The 15,057-nt window shown below is 54.0% G+C and overlaps 1 protein-coding gene across 1 annotated transcript; it reads left to right on the top strand.

The window, feature by feature from the left end:
- The first annotated feature begins 799 nt into the window (after positions 1–799).
- On the top strand, positions 800–13,680 carry DMTN (dematin actin binding protein). Its single transcript, XM_030964227.1, has 15 exons — positions 800–841; positions 4,261–4,332; positions 5,342–5,497; positions 6,394–6,438; positions 6,526–6,634; positions 7,855–7,911; positions 7,990–8,142; positions 8,230–8,339; positions 8,937–9,042; positions 9,856–9,917; positions 10,087–10,135; positions 11,231–11,238; positions 11,420–11,479; positions 13,199–13,279; positions 13,364–13,680. Exons 1-15 carry the CDS (start codon positions 824–826, stop codon positions 13,475–13,477), a joined length of 1,200 nt encoding a protein of 399 aa, XP_030820087.1. The 5' UTR covers positions 800–823; the 3' UTR covers positions 13,478–13,680.
- Positions 13,681–15,057: the final 1,377 nt, after the last annotated feature.

Genomic DNA, 15,057 nt, shown 5'->3' with positions numbered 1-15,057 from the left:
CCTCCTCATCCCTCACCTGTCCCTTTTCTGTCCCCCGCCAGTCCCCTCCCTGTCCCTGCTTGTCCCTTGCCTGTTCCTCACCTGTCCCCTGCCTCTCCCTTGCCTGTGCCCTGTTTGTCCCTGTCTCCCTCTTGCCTCCCTCCTGTCCCTCACCTGTCCCCAACGTGTCCCCTTCCTGTTCCCTTCCTGCCCCTCACCTATCACCTGCCTGTCCCTGTCACCTCCCTGTGCTCTGCCTGTCCCTCGGTGTCCCCTTCCTGTCCCCTCACCTGTCCCCTGCCTGTCTCTGTCCCCTGCCTGTCCCATTCCTGGGGGACAGTGGCACCTCCTGGCAGGCCTGTCCTGCTGCCAGCACCGGGGCCGTGCCACCCCTGTGCCACCCTCATTTGTCACTGGGGCCGTGCCACCCCTGTGCCACCCCATGTGCCCGCTGTGGGCCGTGCAGGGCTCAGCCCGTGCCAGGAGGGCGGTGGGAGGTGGGACCCCAGCCCGGGGGGCTCTGTGCCCACCCTGGCAGTGCCCAGACCCCTCTGTGCCCACCCTGGCGGTGCCCAGACCCCTCTGTGCCCACCCTGGCAGTGCCCAGACCCCTCTGTGCCCGCCCCGGCAGTGCCCAGACCCCTCTGTGCCCGCCCCGGCAGTGCCCAGACCCCTCTGTGCCCACCCCGGCGGGCAGCTCTGTGCACCGGCGGTGCCCAACGCCCACCGGCAGTGCACTGGAAGTCACGGGGGCCCGCGGCTTTCCAGAATACCGACTGCGGGTGCCCACCCGGCAGTGCCCAGCGTGCCCAGGAGCTGGGACACAGCCCCGGCCCGCGGCTGAATGGAAAGACTGCAGAAGGTACGGGGGGTGGGGACGGGTTTGGGGGTCCAGGGACGGGTTTGGGGGCCTGAGGAGAATGTTGAGAGTCCAGAACAGGGGGGGGGTCCAGGGAGGGTTCTGGGGGTCCCAGGAGGGTGTTTGGCATCCAGAGAGGGTCCTAGGAGGGTCTTGGGGATATGGGGATCATCTTGGGGGACTAGGAAGGTCTTGGGGGTCCAAGGAGGGTGTTCACGGTCCAGGGAGGGTGTTGAGGGTCCAGAACAGGATTCTGGGGGTCCAGAGAAGGTCTTGAGGGTCCAAGGACAATCTTGAAGGTCCAGAACAGGGTTCTGGGGGTTCAGAAAGGGTCTTGGGCGTCCAAGGAGGGTCTTGGGGGACTGAGAAGGTTCTGGGGGTCCAATGAGAGTTTTGGGGGGCTGAGAAGGTCTTGGGGTTCCAAGGAGGGTGTTTGGGGGGTCCAGAACAGGGGTTTTGGGGTCGAGGGAGGGTCTTGGGGGTCCAATAAGAGTGTTGAGGGTCCAGGGAGAGTTCTGGTTGTCCAAAGAAGGTCTTGAGGGTCCGGAACAGGGTTCTGAGGGTTCAAGGAGGGTCTTGGGGTGCTGGGAAGGTCTTGGGGATCCAAGGAGGGTCTTGGGGGCCCAGAATATGATTCTGGGGGCTCAGGGGGAGGTTCTTGAGGGTCCAGGGGGGGGTCTTGGGGGTCCAGGAAGGGTCTTGGAGGTCCAGAACAGGGTTCTGGGGGTTCAGGAAGGGTCTTGGGGGTTCAAGGAGAGTCTTGGGGGACTGGGAAGGTTTTGGGGGTCCAAGGAGAGTGTTGAGGGTCTGGGAAGGTCTTGGGGGTCCAGAGAGGTTCTTGGGGGTCCAGGAGGGTCTTGGGAGCCCGAGGAGGGTCCTGGTGGTCCAGGGAAGGTGCCGGGCTTCAGGAAAGGTGTTGGGCTACCAAACAGAGTGCTGGGGTAGAGAATGGGGGGTCCAGGGAAGGTTCTGGGGGTCCAGGGAAGGATATTGGGGGTCCAGGGAAGGTTCTGGGGGTCCCAGAAAGGATATTGGGGGTCCAGAGAAAGTGCTGGGGGTGTGGGAAAAGTTCTGGGAGTACAGAACAGAGTGTTGGCGGTCCAGAGAAGGTTCTGGGTGTCCAGTAAAGGGTGTTGGGGGTCCAGGGAGGGTCTTGGGGGTACAGGAAATGTGCTTGGGTCTGGGCAGGGTGCTGGGGGTCTGGGCAGGGTGTTGGGGGTCTGGGCAGGGTGCTGGCGGTCTGGGCAGGGTGCTGGGGGTCCTGGCAGGGGGCTGGGGGTCCAGAGAAGGTTTTGGGGGTCCAATAAAGGGTGCTGGGGGTGCTGGCAGGGGGCTGGAGGTGCGGGGGGTCCTGTCAGGGTGTGGGAGGATGGGGAGCCCTGCACGCACACGGGGCTGGGGCCAAAGGCAGGGGCAGAGCTGGGCTGCTGTGAGCAGGGCCCTGCCTTCCTCCTCCTCCTCCTCCTCGTCCTCCAGCCCAGCCTGGCAGCCCCATCTAGCGGCAGCGCGTCCTGGCCAGGCGCTGTCACCTCCCTGCTGTCCCAAGGAATCGGGGATCGCTGGGTGTGACCGTGCTCACAGGGGTCCGAGGATGAGGGGAGAGACGAGGATCTGACTCCATGTTTCAGAAGGCTTGATTTATTATTTTATGAGATATATTATATTAAAACGATACTAAAAGAATAGAAGAAAGGATTTCCATCACAAGGCTAGCTAAGAATAGAATAGGAAAGAATGATAACAAAGGTTTGTGTCTCAGACTCTCTGTCAGAGCCAGCTGGACTGTGATTAGCCATTAATTAGAAACAACCACATGAGACCAATCACAGATGCACCTGTTGCATTCCACAGCAGCAGATAACCATTGTTTGCATTTTGTTCCTGAGGCCTCTCAGCTTCTCAGGAGGAAAAATCCTAAGGAAAGGATTTTCCATAAAGATGTGTGTGACACGTGGGCTCGGGGGTGTCAGGATCTCTGCTGCTCCCAGTGACCCTGAGATGTGTTTAAGTCTCTTTTCCCCCCTCGGCAGTCAAAGAAGGAGTCAGAGCTCTTTTATTCTCATTCTCAAGGTTGTTTATTGTTTTTTATCTATAAAATTCTTTCTCTGGCCTGCCGAGGTCCGTTCAGCAGGACAGACAGAGGCACTCTGACACCTCAGCTATCTTTTTATACTAAAAACTATGTGTACAATGTTTACAATAACTTCCCAATACCTATCACCTCTGTTAGACAGTGAGCTTCTACTCTAAACCAATCCCAAAGTGCCACCATCCCAGCAGGAGATGGAGGCCAAGAAGAAGAAGAAGGAGAAAGGCTGGACATGCCCAGATTCCTCCATTTTGCCCCCTGAACCCCCATTCTAAAAACCCCAAAAAATCTATTTTTCACCCCACGATAAATTCCTTATCATTCTACTTAAACTGTCGTGGCTTGCAGGTCTTCATATAAGTTTGGTAATTTTTTCCATGGTTTAAAATCAAAGTCACAGGGGTCTTGGGCTCTGTGCCAGGGTCTCTAAGCCCCCATTCTAAAAACCCCAAAAATCTATTTTTCACCCCGTGATAACTTCACTATCATTCTTCTTAGACTTTCTTGGCTTGCAGATCCTCATATAAAGTTGGTCATTTTTTCCATAGGTTAAAATCAAATCATAGGGGTCTTGGGCTCTGTGTCCTCATTTTAAAACCCCCCCAAAAAAATCTATTTTCCACCCCATGACAAACTAACAATTATCCTACTTAGAATTTCATGGCTTGCAGATCCTCATATAAAGTTGGTGATTTTTTCCATGGGTCGTAATCAAAGTCACAGGTCCCTTGGGTTCTGTGCCAGGGTCTCTGAACCCCCATTCTAAAAACCCCCAAAAAATCCATTTTCCAACCCATGACAAGCTAACAATTATCTCACTTAGAATTTCATGGCTTGCAGGTCCTCATATAAAGTTGGTGATTTTTTCCACACCCAGATTCCTCCATTTTGCCCCCTGAACCCCCATTCTAAAACCCCCAAAAAATCTATTTTTCACCCTGTGATAAATTCACTGTCATTCTACTCAGGCTGTCATGGCTTGCAGGTCTTCATATAAAGTCGGTAATTTTTTCCATGGGTCATAATCAAAGTCACAGGGGTCTTGAGCTCTATGCCAAGGTCTCTGAGCCCCCATTCTAAAAACCCAAAAAAAATCTCTTTTCCACCCCATGACAAACTACTAATGATTTTGACTTGTAATTCTTCATCTAAGGTTGGTAATTGTTTTTTTGAGCTAAATCAAAGCCAGAGGTGTCCTGGGCTCTGTGCCCGGGTCTCTGAGCCCCCTGGCAGGGGTTTGGGCAATCCAGGACAGACAGAGGGACACAGGGGTGCCCCAAATCCCCCCCGAGCCCCTTCCTGGGCTGATCCCCCCCCGTTTTCCATCCAACAGCCTCTGACCTCCCCTGGGAGCGTCTGCTCTTCCCGCGGATCCAGCGTTCCTGGCTCTCCCTCCAGCATCGTGGTAAGGAGCCCTTCCCACGTCCCCGCCGTGCCCCTAAATCCCTGCGGTCGGGATGTGCCCCCCAAAACCCTCCCCATGCCCCCAGCATGGCCTTGGAGGGTGTGAACCTTCCCCATTCCCAAAAATTCCCAAAAATTCCCTTCTGCACCCCAAATGAAGTCGTTTTCCCTTCCTCCCAGGCCAAAATGGACAATGAAGTCCTGGGGTACAACCCTGTTATTCCCAATCTCATGAACTCCCAATCCCATGAGCTCCCAAAGACCTTGTGAAAAATTCTCTAAATTTCAAAAAAAATACCTTCTGCACCCCAAACGAAGGCGTTTTCCCTTCATTCCAGGCCAAAATGGACCATGAGGCCCTGGGGTACAAGGACCCCTTGAAAAATTCCCTAAGTTTCCCAAAAATTCCTTTCTGCACCCCAAATGAAGGTGTTTTTCCTTCCTCCCAGGCCAAAATGGACAATGAGGTCCTGGGGTACAGTTCCATTATTCCCAATCCCATGAGGTCCCATTCCCAACGCCATGAACTCCCAAGGACCTTGTGAAAAATTCTCTAAATTTCAAAAAAATCCCTTCTGCACCCCAAACAAAGGAGTTTTCCCTTTTTCCTTTCGTTCCAGGCCAAAATGGACAACGAGGTCCTGGGCTACAAAGGCCTTGTAAAAAATTCCCTAAATTTCCAAAAAATTCCCTAAATTTCCCCAAAATTCCCTTCTTAACCCCAAATGAAGGTATTTTCCCCTCCTCCCAGGCCAAAATGGACAATGAAGTCCTGGGGTACAATCCTGTTATTCCAAATCCCATGAGCTCTCAATCCCAACCCCATGATCTCCCAAGGACCTGGTGAAAAATTCCCTAAATTTCCCCAAAATTCCCTTCTGCACCCCAAAAGGTTTTCCCTTCATCCCAGGCCAAAATGGACAATGAGGCCCTGGGGTACAAGGACCCGAAAATCCATTCCCCCAAAATTCCCTTCTGACCCAAACGCGGCCCTTTTCCTTTCATCCCAGGCCAAAATGGACAACGAGGTCCTGGGCTACAAGGACCTGGCTGCCATCCCCAAGGACAAAGCCATCCTGGACATCGAACGCCCCGACCTGATGATCTACGAGCCCCACTTCACCTACTCGCTGATGGAGCACGTGGAGCTGCCCCGGAGCCGGGAGGTGAGCGGGAATTCCCTGGGGGTTTTTTTGGGGAGAATCCCACCTGGAGAGAAGGATCGACCGTGGTGGAATGGGATTCTAGAATAATAAGGGAAAAAATTCCAGCGCAAGAATAGCTGAAATTGATTAAAATTCGTTATAATTCATAACAGTTCCTGAAGGTCGTTAAAATTCTTAAGATTCAGTAAAAACCATTAAATTGATTAAGAGTCAGTAAAATTAATTTAAAATATATTGAAATTAATTAAAATAAAATTAATTAAAATAAAATAATTTGGAAATAAATTAATATAATTTTATTGTAAATAAAATAATGTTTTATAATTAGAATATTTTAATATATTTACTACTATTTTAATGATATAATTTACATTGTAGTATATTATATATTATATTATATTATATTATATTATATTATATTACATTATATTATATTATATTACATTATATTATATTATATCACATTGTATTTTATTATTATTTAGTGTAAATATAGTGTAATATACACATTATATAGTGTATATTACATTATATTATATTACATTATATTCTATTCTATTCTATTCTATTATATTATATTATATTATATTATATTATATTATATTATATTATATTATATTATATTATATTATATTACATTATATTATATTATATTACATTACATTACATTACATTATATTACATTACATTATATTACATTATATTATATTATATTATAGTGTTATGTTATATTACATTACAGTATATTACATTTAATTATATTATAGTATATTGCATTATGTTATATTTATATTTTTAATATAATTTTATAACATTATAATATTTTATAACTATAAAAATTAAATTAAAATAAATTAAAAATAAATTAAAATTACTTCAATCCTCGCTTTCCGCAGCGCTCCCTGTCTCCCAAATCCATGTCTCCTCCTCCATCTCCAGAGGTGAGCGCTGGCCCTGCTGGGCTGTGTGGGGAGGGGGCGGTGCTGAGTCGGGGGGTTCTCGCTGAGCCCGGCCCCGTTTCCCCACAGGTGATCCGGGAGTGGCTGGAGAGCCGCCCCCCCAGCAGCACCCCGCTGCCCCCCTCGCGCCAGGGCCCTGCGCCCACCCGCAGCAGCGTCCAGCACTTCCACCGCCCCGGTAACGGCCCCGGCGCCCCGAAACGGGAGCCCGGCACTGCCTGAGGCAGCCAGGCTGGCCTGCAGCCTCCTGCCAGCCCCAGGAGCTCCCACTCCCAACCCCATGTGTTCCCGACCCCATACGCTCCCATTCCTAACCCCATGAGCTCTCAGCCCTATGAGTTCCAATTCCCTGCCCCAGGAGCTCCCGTTCCCATGAGCTTCCATTCCCAACCCCATCAACTTAAACTCCCAACTGCCATGAGTTCCCAACCCCATGAACTCCCACTCCCAACCCCATGGGCTCCAACTCCCAACCCCATGTGTTCCCAACTCCATGAGCCCCCAATCCCATGAGTTCCCATTCCCAACCCCATGAGCTCCCATTGCCAACCCCATAAATTCCCATTCCCAACCCCATGAGTTCCCAATTCCATGAGTTTCCAGTCCCATAATTTCCCACTCCCAACCCCATTAGTTCCCATTCCCAATCCCATGAGCTCCCTATCCCATGAGTTCCCATTCCCAATTCCATAAACTCCCATTCCCAACCCCATAAATTCCTACTCCCAACCCCATGAACTCCCATTCCCAGCTCCATAAATTCCAATTCCCAATCCCATTAACTCCCAATCTTATGAACTCCCTCTCCCAGCCCCATGAGTTCCCATTCCCAATCCCATGAACTCCCATTCCCAGCCCCACGAGTTCCCAATCCCAATCCCATGAGTTCAAATTCTCAACCCCATGAGCTCCCAACCCCATGAGCTCCCATTCCCAACCCCATAAATTCCCATTCCCAACACCCATGAGTTCCCAATTCCATGAGATCCTAATCCCATGAGCTCCCATTCCCAACACCATAAATTCCCATTCCCAACACCCATGAGTTCCCAATTCCATGAGATCCTAATCCCATGAGCTCCCATTCCCAACACCATGAGCTTCATTCCCAACCCCATAAATTCCCATTCCCAACCCCATAAATTCCCATTCCCAACCCCATAAATTCCCATTCTCAATCCCATGAGTTCCCAATCCCATGAGTTCCAATTCCCAACCCCAGAGCTCCCAACCCCATGAGCTCCCATTCCCAACCCCATAAATTCCCATTCTCAATCCCATGAGTTTCCAACCCCATGAGCTCCCATTCCCAACCCCATAAATTCCCATTCCCAATCCCATCTCATTCCCAACCCCATGAGTTCCCACTCCCAACCCCAAATCCCCCTTTCCTCCCAGAGACCGACACCACAGAGCTCAACATTTACAAGAAGCCCCCGATCTACCGGCAGAAAGGTGAGTGGTGGGGAGGGGGATCCATCCCACGGGATGGGGCACCCCGGGAACGCCCCCTCACCCCCACTGTGCCCCCAGACCACCATTCCAGTGCCCACCACGGGAAGCATCTCATCGAGGACCTGATCATCGAATCCTCCAAATTCCCGGCGGCGCAGCCCCCGGATCCCAACCAGCCCGCCAAGATCGAGACCGACTACTGGCCCTGCCCGCCCTCGCTGGCCGTCGTGGGTAGGTGGGACCAGGGGGGTCTTCCCTGCTGGAGACCCCAGGGGGGCTGGGAATGGCTGGAACGTCCCTTTGTCCCTTTTCCCGCAGAGACGGAGTGGAGGAGGCGGATGGCGTCCAAGAGAGGCGAGGAGGAGGATGAGGATCTGACGGAGGAGATGAAGAACCTGCGGGAGCTCCAGAGGCAGGAGCTGAGCAAGGTCAGGGGCGGGGTGGGAGTTCTGGGGGCTGGGGGGGCCTGGATTGGGGGGCACTGATCCCAACAGGGGTCCCTTGGTGGCAGCTTTGGGGAGCTGGGGGTGATGGCACCGATCCCAGTGGGGGTCCCTTGGTGGCACCTCTGAAGCTCTGGGTGTGATGCTACCAATCCCAACAGAGGTTGGGATAAAAATAAAATAAAAATAAATTAAATTAAATTAAAATCAAATTATTCAATCCTTGGCGGCACCTCTGAGGTGCTGGGGGTGATGGCACTGATGCCAACGGGGTCCCTTGGTGGCAGCTCTGAGGGGCTGGGGGGTAATGGCACCAATCCCAATGAGGGTTGGGATAAAAATCAAATCAAATCAAATTAAATTAAATTAAATTTAAAATAAAATTAATTCAATCCTTGGTGGCACCTCTGAGGGGCTGGGGGTGATGGCACCAATCCCAACAGGGGTTGGGATAAAAATAAAAAAAATAAATTAAATTAAATTAAATTAAATTAAAATAAAATTATTCAATCCTTGGTGGCACCTCTGAGGGGCTGGGGGGGGTGGTGGCACCGATCCCAATGAGGGTTCCTCGGTTCCCAGGTCACCTCCAACCTCGGGAAGCTGATCCTGAAGGAGGAGATGGAGAAGTCGCTCCCGATCCGGAGGAAAACTCGCTCGCTGCCGGACCGGACGCCCTTCCACACGTGTGAGTGGGGTGGTTCTGAATCCCGGCCCTTTTCCTCCTCATCTCTGGGTGCCTGCACCCCCTTCTGTCCCCCAAATCCTGCCTGCAGATCCCAAATCCTGCCTGTACATTCCAAATCCTGTCTGCACACCCCAAATCCCACCTGTAACATCCCAAATCCCACCTGTACCTCCTGAATCCTACCTGCATCCCAAATCCCACCTGCAATGCCCAAACCCCACCTGTACATCCCAAGTCCTGCCTGCATCCCAAATCCTGCCTGCAGATCCCAAATCCCACCTGCAATGCCCAAACCCCACCTGTACATCCCAAATCCCACCTGCACCCCTGCCCATCCCTGCCTGTCCCTAAATGTCCCTGCCCATCCCTGTCTGGCCCTAAAGGTCCCTGATGGTTCCTGCCTGGCCCTGCCCATCCCTAAAGGTCCTTTCCCATCCCTGCCTGTGTCCCTAAAGGTCCCTGCCTGTGCCCAAAGATCCCTGCCCATCCCTGCCTGTCCCTGCCTGTCCCTAAATGTCCCCAAAGGTCCCTGCCTGTCCCTATCCATCCCTGCCTGTCCCTAAATGTCCCCAGAGGTCCCTGCCCATCCCTAAAGGTCCCTGCCCATGCCTGCCTGTCCCTAAATGTCCGTAAAAGTCCCTGCCCATCCCTGCTAATCCCTGTCTGTCCCTGCCTGTCCCTAAATGTCCGTAAAGGTCCCTGCCTGTCCCTGCCCATCCCTGCCTGTCCCTAAATGTCCGTAAAGGTCCCTGCCTGTCCCTGCCTGTCCCTAATGTCCCCAGGGGTCCCTGACTCTCTCCGTCTCTCTCCCAGCCCTCCACACGAGCTCCAAGAGCTCCTCCCTCCCCGCCTCGGGCCGCAGCACCCTCACCCGGGTAAGTGTCTGTCACCTGTGCCCCCCCCGTGCTGGGGTCACCCCAGAGCTGCTCAGGGGGTCGGGGTCACCCCTGTGACCCTGTCCCTGTGTCTGTCTGTCCCTGTCCCTGTGTCTGTCTGTCCCTGTGTCTGTCTGTCCCTGTCCCTGTGTCTGTCTGTCCCCCACAGCTGCAGTCAGCAGAGTTCGGCTCGGCGGGGAGCGAGAAGGGGAGCCCTGGTGAGGGGCAGGGACTGGGGGTGTCCCTGGGGGTGTCCTGGGGATCTGGAGGTGTCCCCGGGAATGTGGGGGTGTCCCTGGGATTGTGGGGGTGTTCTGGGAGATGTGGGGGTGTCCTGGGGATGCTGGAATGTCCTAGAGGGATGTGGGAGTGTTTGGGGGATGTGGGGGTGTCCCTGAGCATGTGGGGGTGATCCCGGCTAGTTTGGGGGTGTCCCGGGTGTCTGGGGATGTCCTGGTGATGTTCCTGGGAATGGTGGGGGTGTCCCTGGGGATCTGGGGGTGTCCTTGGGGATGTGGGGGTGTCCCTGGGGTGGGGGTGTCCTGGGAGTATCCTGGAGATGTGGGGGTGTTTTGGGATGTGGGGGTGTCCTGGGAGTGTCCCCAGGAATGTGGGTGTGCTCTGGGAGATGTGGGGGTGTCCTGGGGGTGTCCCTGAGAGTGTGGGGGTGACCTGGGGATCGGGGGGTGTCCTGCAGAGATGTGGGGGTGCCCCAGGGAATGTCCCCAGGAATGTGGGGGTGTCCTGGGGTTGTCCCTGGTGATGTGGGGGTGTCCTGGGAGATGTGAGGGCGTTCCTGGGGCTGTGGGGGTGTCCCTGGGGATGTAGAGGGAGGGTCCCAGGGGATGTGGGGCTGATCCTGGGTAGTGTGGGGGTGTCCCAGGGAATGTCCCCAGGAATGTGGGGGTGTCCTGGGGATGCTGGAATGTCCTGGAGGGACGTGGGGGTGTCCTGGGAGATGTGGGGCTGATCCCGGGTAGTGTGGGGGTGTCCCAGAGGATTTTCCCGGGAACGTGGGGGTGTCCTGGAGGGATGCTGCAATGTCCTGGAGGGATGATGTGGGAGGGTTTTGGGGATGTGGGGGTGTCCTGGGAGATGTGGGGGCGTTCCTGTGGCTGTGGGTGTGTCCTGGAGGGATGTTGGAATGTCCTGGAGGGATGTGGGGGTGTTTTGGGGATGTGGGGATGTCCCTGGAGGTACGGGGGTGTCCCTGGAGGTACGGGGGTGTCCCCGGGGATGACACAAGCCCGGGCTCAGCAGAACATGGGGGCACAGCGGGGTCCCCGGGCTGAGCCCCCTCCTCTCTTCCCCAGCCCTGCAGGTAAGAGCTCACCTGGCCACGGACACGGAGACCCAGGAGACGGTGACGGGGGGGAGGGGACACCGGGGCCACCTCGGGGACGGTCCCTGGATGGGGGGGAGGGAGCTGCAGCCCCTCACCCGGGCTTCAGGAGGGGCGAATGGGGGGGGGGCCGGGCTGACCGCAGGATTTGCCCCCACAGAACGGCCAGCGAGGGCGGATGGACAGAGGGAATTCCCTGCCCAGCATGCTGGAGCAGAAGGTGAGAGGGGCTGGGGGCTTGGAGGGGGCTGGGGGGGTTGGATGGGCTTGGATGGGGTCAGGGAAGGCTCTCACATCCCCGTGTCCCCCCTGTTAGGAAAATTAACCCACAAACACCAGAGGTTTATGTCCAAAAAGGAGACAGAGGAGTCCTTTGACTTTATTCCAATCAAGGCAGAGGCCATGGGGCATTCCCCTGGGGTCTCTCCAAGTTTTGCAGGACTCAGCCTCCCTTTTTATCCCAATTTCCCAGCCACATTTCCCTTCTTACTTGAGAGGTTCAGACTCCCCAATACACCTGATAGCAAAGATTTCCCTCTAATGCACAACCCTCCCTTTTAGTTTTTAATTCTTATGGAATTTTGGGTTTTTTCCCCATTTCTGAGGCACTTGAGAGGTTCAGACTTCCCAGAGCACCTGGTACAAAAGATTTCCCTCTAATTTGTAACCCTCCTTTTAATTTTTTAATTCTTACAGAATTTAGGGTTTTTTTCTTCCCCATAGTTTCTTTCATCTTTCAATGTCCAATTTCATTTCTCAGCAAACCAAAAACCAGTTTATTTGTAAAAGCAAATATCAGTTTATTTGGAAAAAAAAGCAGTTTATTTATAAAAGGAAATCTCTTTTTCCATTCATCAATCAGTGGAATCCTTCCCACTGTTTCTTTTACTTCCCAGTACCGGTTTTATCTCCCAGTGCCGGTTCGATCTCCTGGTACTGGTTTTACCTCTTGGTGCCGGTTTTACCTCTTGATGCCGGTTTTACCTCTTGGTGCCGGTTTAATCTCCCAGTCCCGGTTTTATCCTCCCAGTCCCGGTTTTATCCTCCCAGTGCCGGTTTTATCTCTTGGTGCCGGTTTTATCTCCCAATGCTGGTTTTCTCTCCCGGTACTGGTTTAATCCCCCAGTACTGGGTTTTATCTCTTGGTGCCGGTTTTATCTCTTGGTGCCGGTTTTATCTCTTGGTGCCGGTTCAATCTCCCAGTACCGGTTTTATCTCCCAGTTCCGGCTTAATCTCCCAGTACCGGTTTTATCTCCCGGTTTTATCTCCCAGTGCCGGTTTTATCTCTTGGTGCCGGTTTTATCTCCCAGTGCCGGTTTTACCTCCCAGAGCCGGTTTTATCTCCCAGTACCGGTTTTATCTCCCAGTCCCGGTTTTATCTCTTGGTGCCGGTACAATCTCCCAGTACCGGTTTTATCTCCCAGTTCTGGCTTAATCTCCCAATGCCGGTTTTACCTCCCAGTCCCGGTTTAATCTCCCGGTGCCGGTTTTACCTCCCAGTGCTGGTTTTATCCCAAAAGAATTTTGGGATTCATCCCCCTTAACCCAGAGAATTTGGGGATTCATCCCCGTTAACCTGAAGAATTTTGGGATTCATCCCCCTTAACCCAGAGAATTTTGGGATTCATCCCCATTAACCTGAAGAAATTTGGGATTCATCCCCGGTAACCTGGAAAAATTTGAAATTCATCCTTGTTAACCTGAAGAAATTTGGGATTCATCCCCATTAATCAGAGAAATTTGGGATTCATCCCCGTTAACCAGAAGAAATTTGGGATTCATCCCTGTTAACCCAGAGAAATTTGGGATTCATCGCCATTAACCGGGAGTAATTTGGGATCCATCACTGTTAACCCAGAGAAATTTGGGGGCGTTTTCCTCCCGCCCCACAGCTCGTTTGGAGACCCAAATCCCCCGTTCCTCTCCCCCTTTTTGCAGATCTACCCCTACGAGATGCTGATGGTGACGAACCGAGGCCGAGTGAAGCTCCCGCCCGGCGTGGACCGGACCAGGCTGGAGGTGGGGGCTGTGCCACCCTCGGGGGCGCTCGGGGTGTGTCCCCATCCCCTATCCTGTCACCAACCTCTGTCCCCTCCCCCGCAGCGCCACCTGTCCCCCGAGGATTTCCTGAAGGTGTTCGAGATGTCGCCGGAGGAGTTCGGCAAGCTGGCGCTGTGGAAGCGCAACGAGCTGAAGAAGAAAGCCTTCCTCTTCTGAGTCCTCCTCCTCCTCCTCCTCGGGCCAGTTCCGTCCGTGTCGCACCGTGGAACCGCTTCAGGGCTCCCCACCGGTTTTTATTGGGGTTCCCCCCCCGCCAGCTCCTCCAGCGCCCCAAATCTGCGCCCCCCGCCTCAGTCCTGGGGGGCTGGGGGGGCTCGAACCTGCCTGGGATGGGAATGGGGGGGATCAAACCTGCCTGCGATGGGAATGGGGGGGATCAAACCTGCCTGGCATGGGGGGAAGGGGATGGGGGGCTCGAACCTGCCGGGCCCAGGGCAGCCCCTGCCCCGCGGTGGGCACGCTTTGGCCCGGAGGGTCTCTGGGCTTTGTGCCCCCCTTTCCCCCCACCCCGGGAATGTGCCTGGCTCTGCTTGCAGCCCCTTGGCTGCAATGAGGGGGTGCTGGGGGGTCCCCTTCTCCCTGAGGTTCTGCTGCCCCCATCCCCCACCCCGAGGTGCCCCCCAAGGTGCCCCCCAAGGTGCCCCTGTGCCCCACCCTGAGGCTTGGGAAGGGCCCACACTGCCAGACCGACGTTCTCCCAGCAAAGCCAGGCCCAAATCCCAGCTTAACCCCCCCAGCCCACCCTGCAGCCCCCCCAGCTCTGTCCCCCCCGGTCCCTCCTGTGCCGGGAGCTGCAGAGGGGACCCCAAGGACACTGCCAACCCCCCCCAGCTCTGGGCTGGGCAGAGGGGCAAGGGGAGCATCCTGGGGGGGGGCAGAGATGGGGTGGGGGGTCCCTGGGGCAGCTTGTGGGGGGGGGATGCAGGGGGCGATGATTTGGGGGGCACAGGAGGGCATTGGGGCAATGGTTTGGGGAGCACAGGAGGGCACTGGAGTGATGATTTGGGGGGCACTGGGGCAATGATTTGGAGGGCAACTGGGATGATGATTTGGAGGGCACAGGAGGGCACTGGGGCAATGATTTAGGGGGCATTGGGGCAATGATTTGGAGAGCACTGGGGCGATAATTTGGGGGGCACTGGGGCGATGATTTGGAGAGCACTGGGGCGATGATTTGGGAGGCACAGGAGCGATGATCCGGAGGGCACAGGAGGGCGCTGGAGTGATGATTTGGGGGGCACAGGAGCGATGATTTGGAGGGCACAGGAGGGCGCTGGAGTGATGATTTGGCCACTGAACCGGCACGGATGGAGTGGAGCAGGGCACGGCTCGATGGGCACCGAGGCTGGCCACTGTCCCTGTCCCCTCCCGGACAAGGCTCGGCACCGGGCAGCACCTTCCCTTCCTCCCCTCCCCTCTCCAGGCACACGTTTTGGGCAGGACCCCTCTTTCCCCGCACCCCCCGACCCCTCCACGCTCCCCGGTTTTTGTTTCCAGCCACTTTCCAGCCGCTAGACCTTGTTGGGATGTAAAGAATGTAATTTATCGGGAATTCACTGGCCCATACTTGCCTTTCACTGCTACAAACGACATATCTATAAATATATATATAAATATGGGTTGTTTTCGGACTGGACTACAGTGATTCACTTTCTCTGTTTTTGTTAGAGTTTATTTTGTTTGCTGGTGTCGGAGAATCCGCGTGAGAGTGATTTTTTGCTTACAATTAAAGGTGA

This window comes from Camarhynchus parvulus, chromosome 22, assembly GCF_901933205.1.
Source record: "Camarhynchus parvulus chromosome 22, STF_HiC, whole genome shotgun sequence".
NCBI classification, from domain to species: Eukaryota; Metazoa; Chordata; class Aves; order Passeriformes; family Thraupidae; genus Camarhynchus; species Camarhynchus parvulus.
The sequence above is the reverse complement of the archived record's forward strand: the minus strand, read 5'-3'. Positions and strand labels throughout refer to the sequence as shown.

What these genes read in the sequence shown, in the direction of transcription:
- DMTN (XM_030964227.1), top strand. An exon ending in CCCGATCTACCGGCAGAAAG is followed by an intron (nt 7,912 to 7,989) that starts GTGAGTGGTGGG and finishes CTGTGCCCCCAG; the next exon opens with ACCACCATTCCAGTGCCCAC. An exon ending in GCCCTCGCTGGCCGTCGTGG is followed by an intron (nt 8,143 to 8,229) that starts GTAGGTGGGACC and finishes CTTTTCCCGCAG; the next exon opens with AGACGGAGTGGAGGAGGCGG.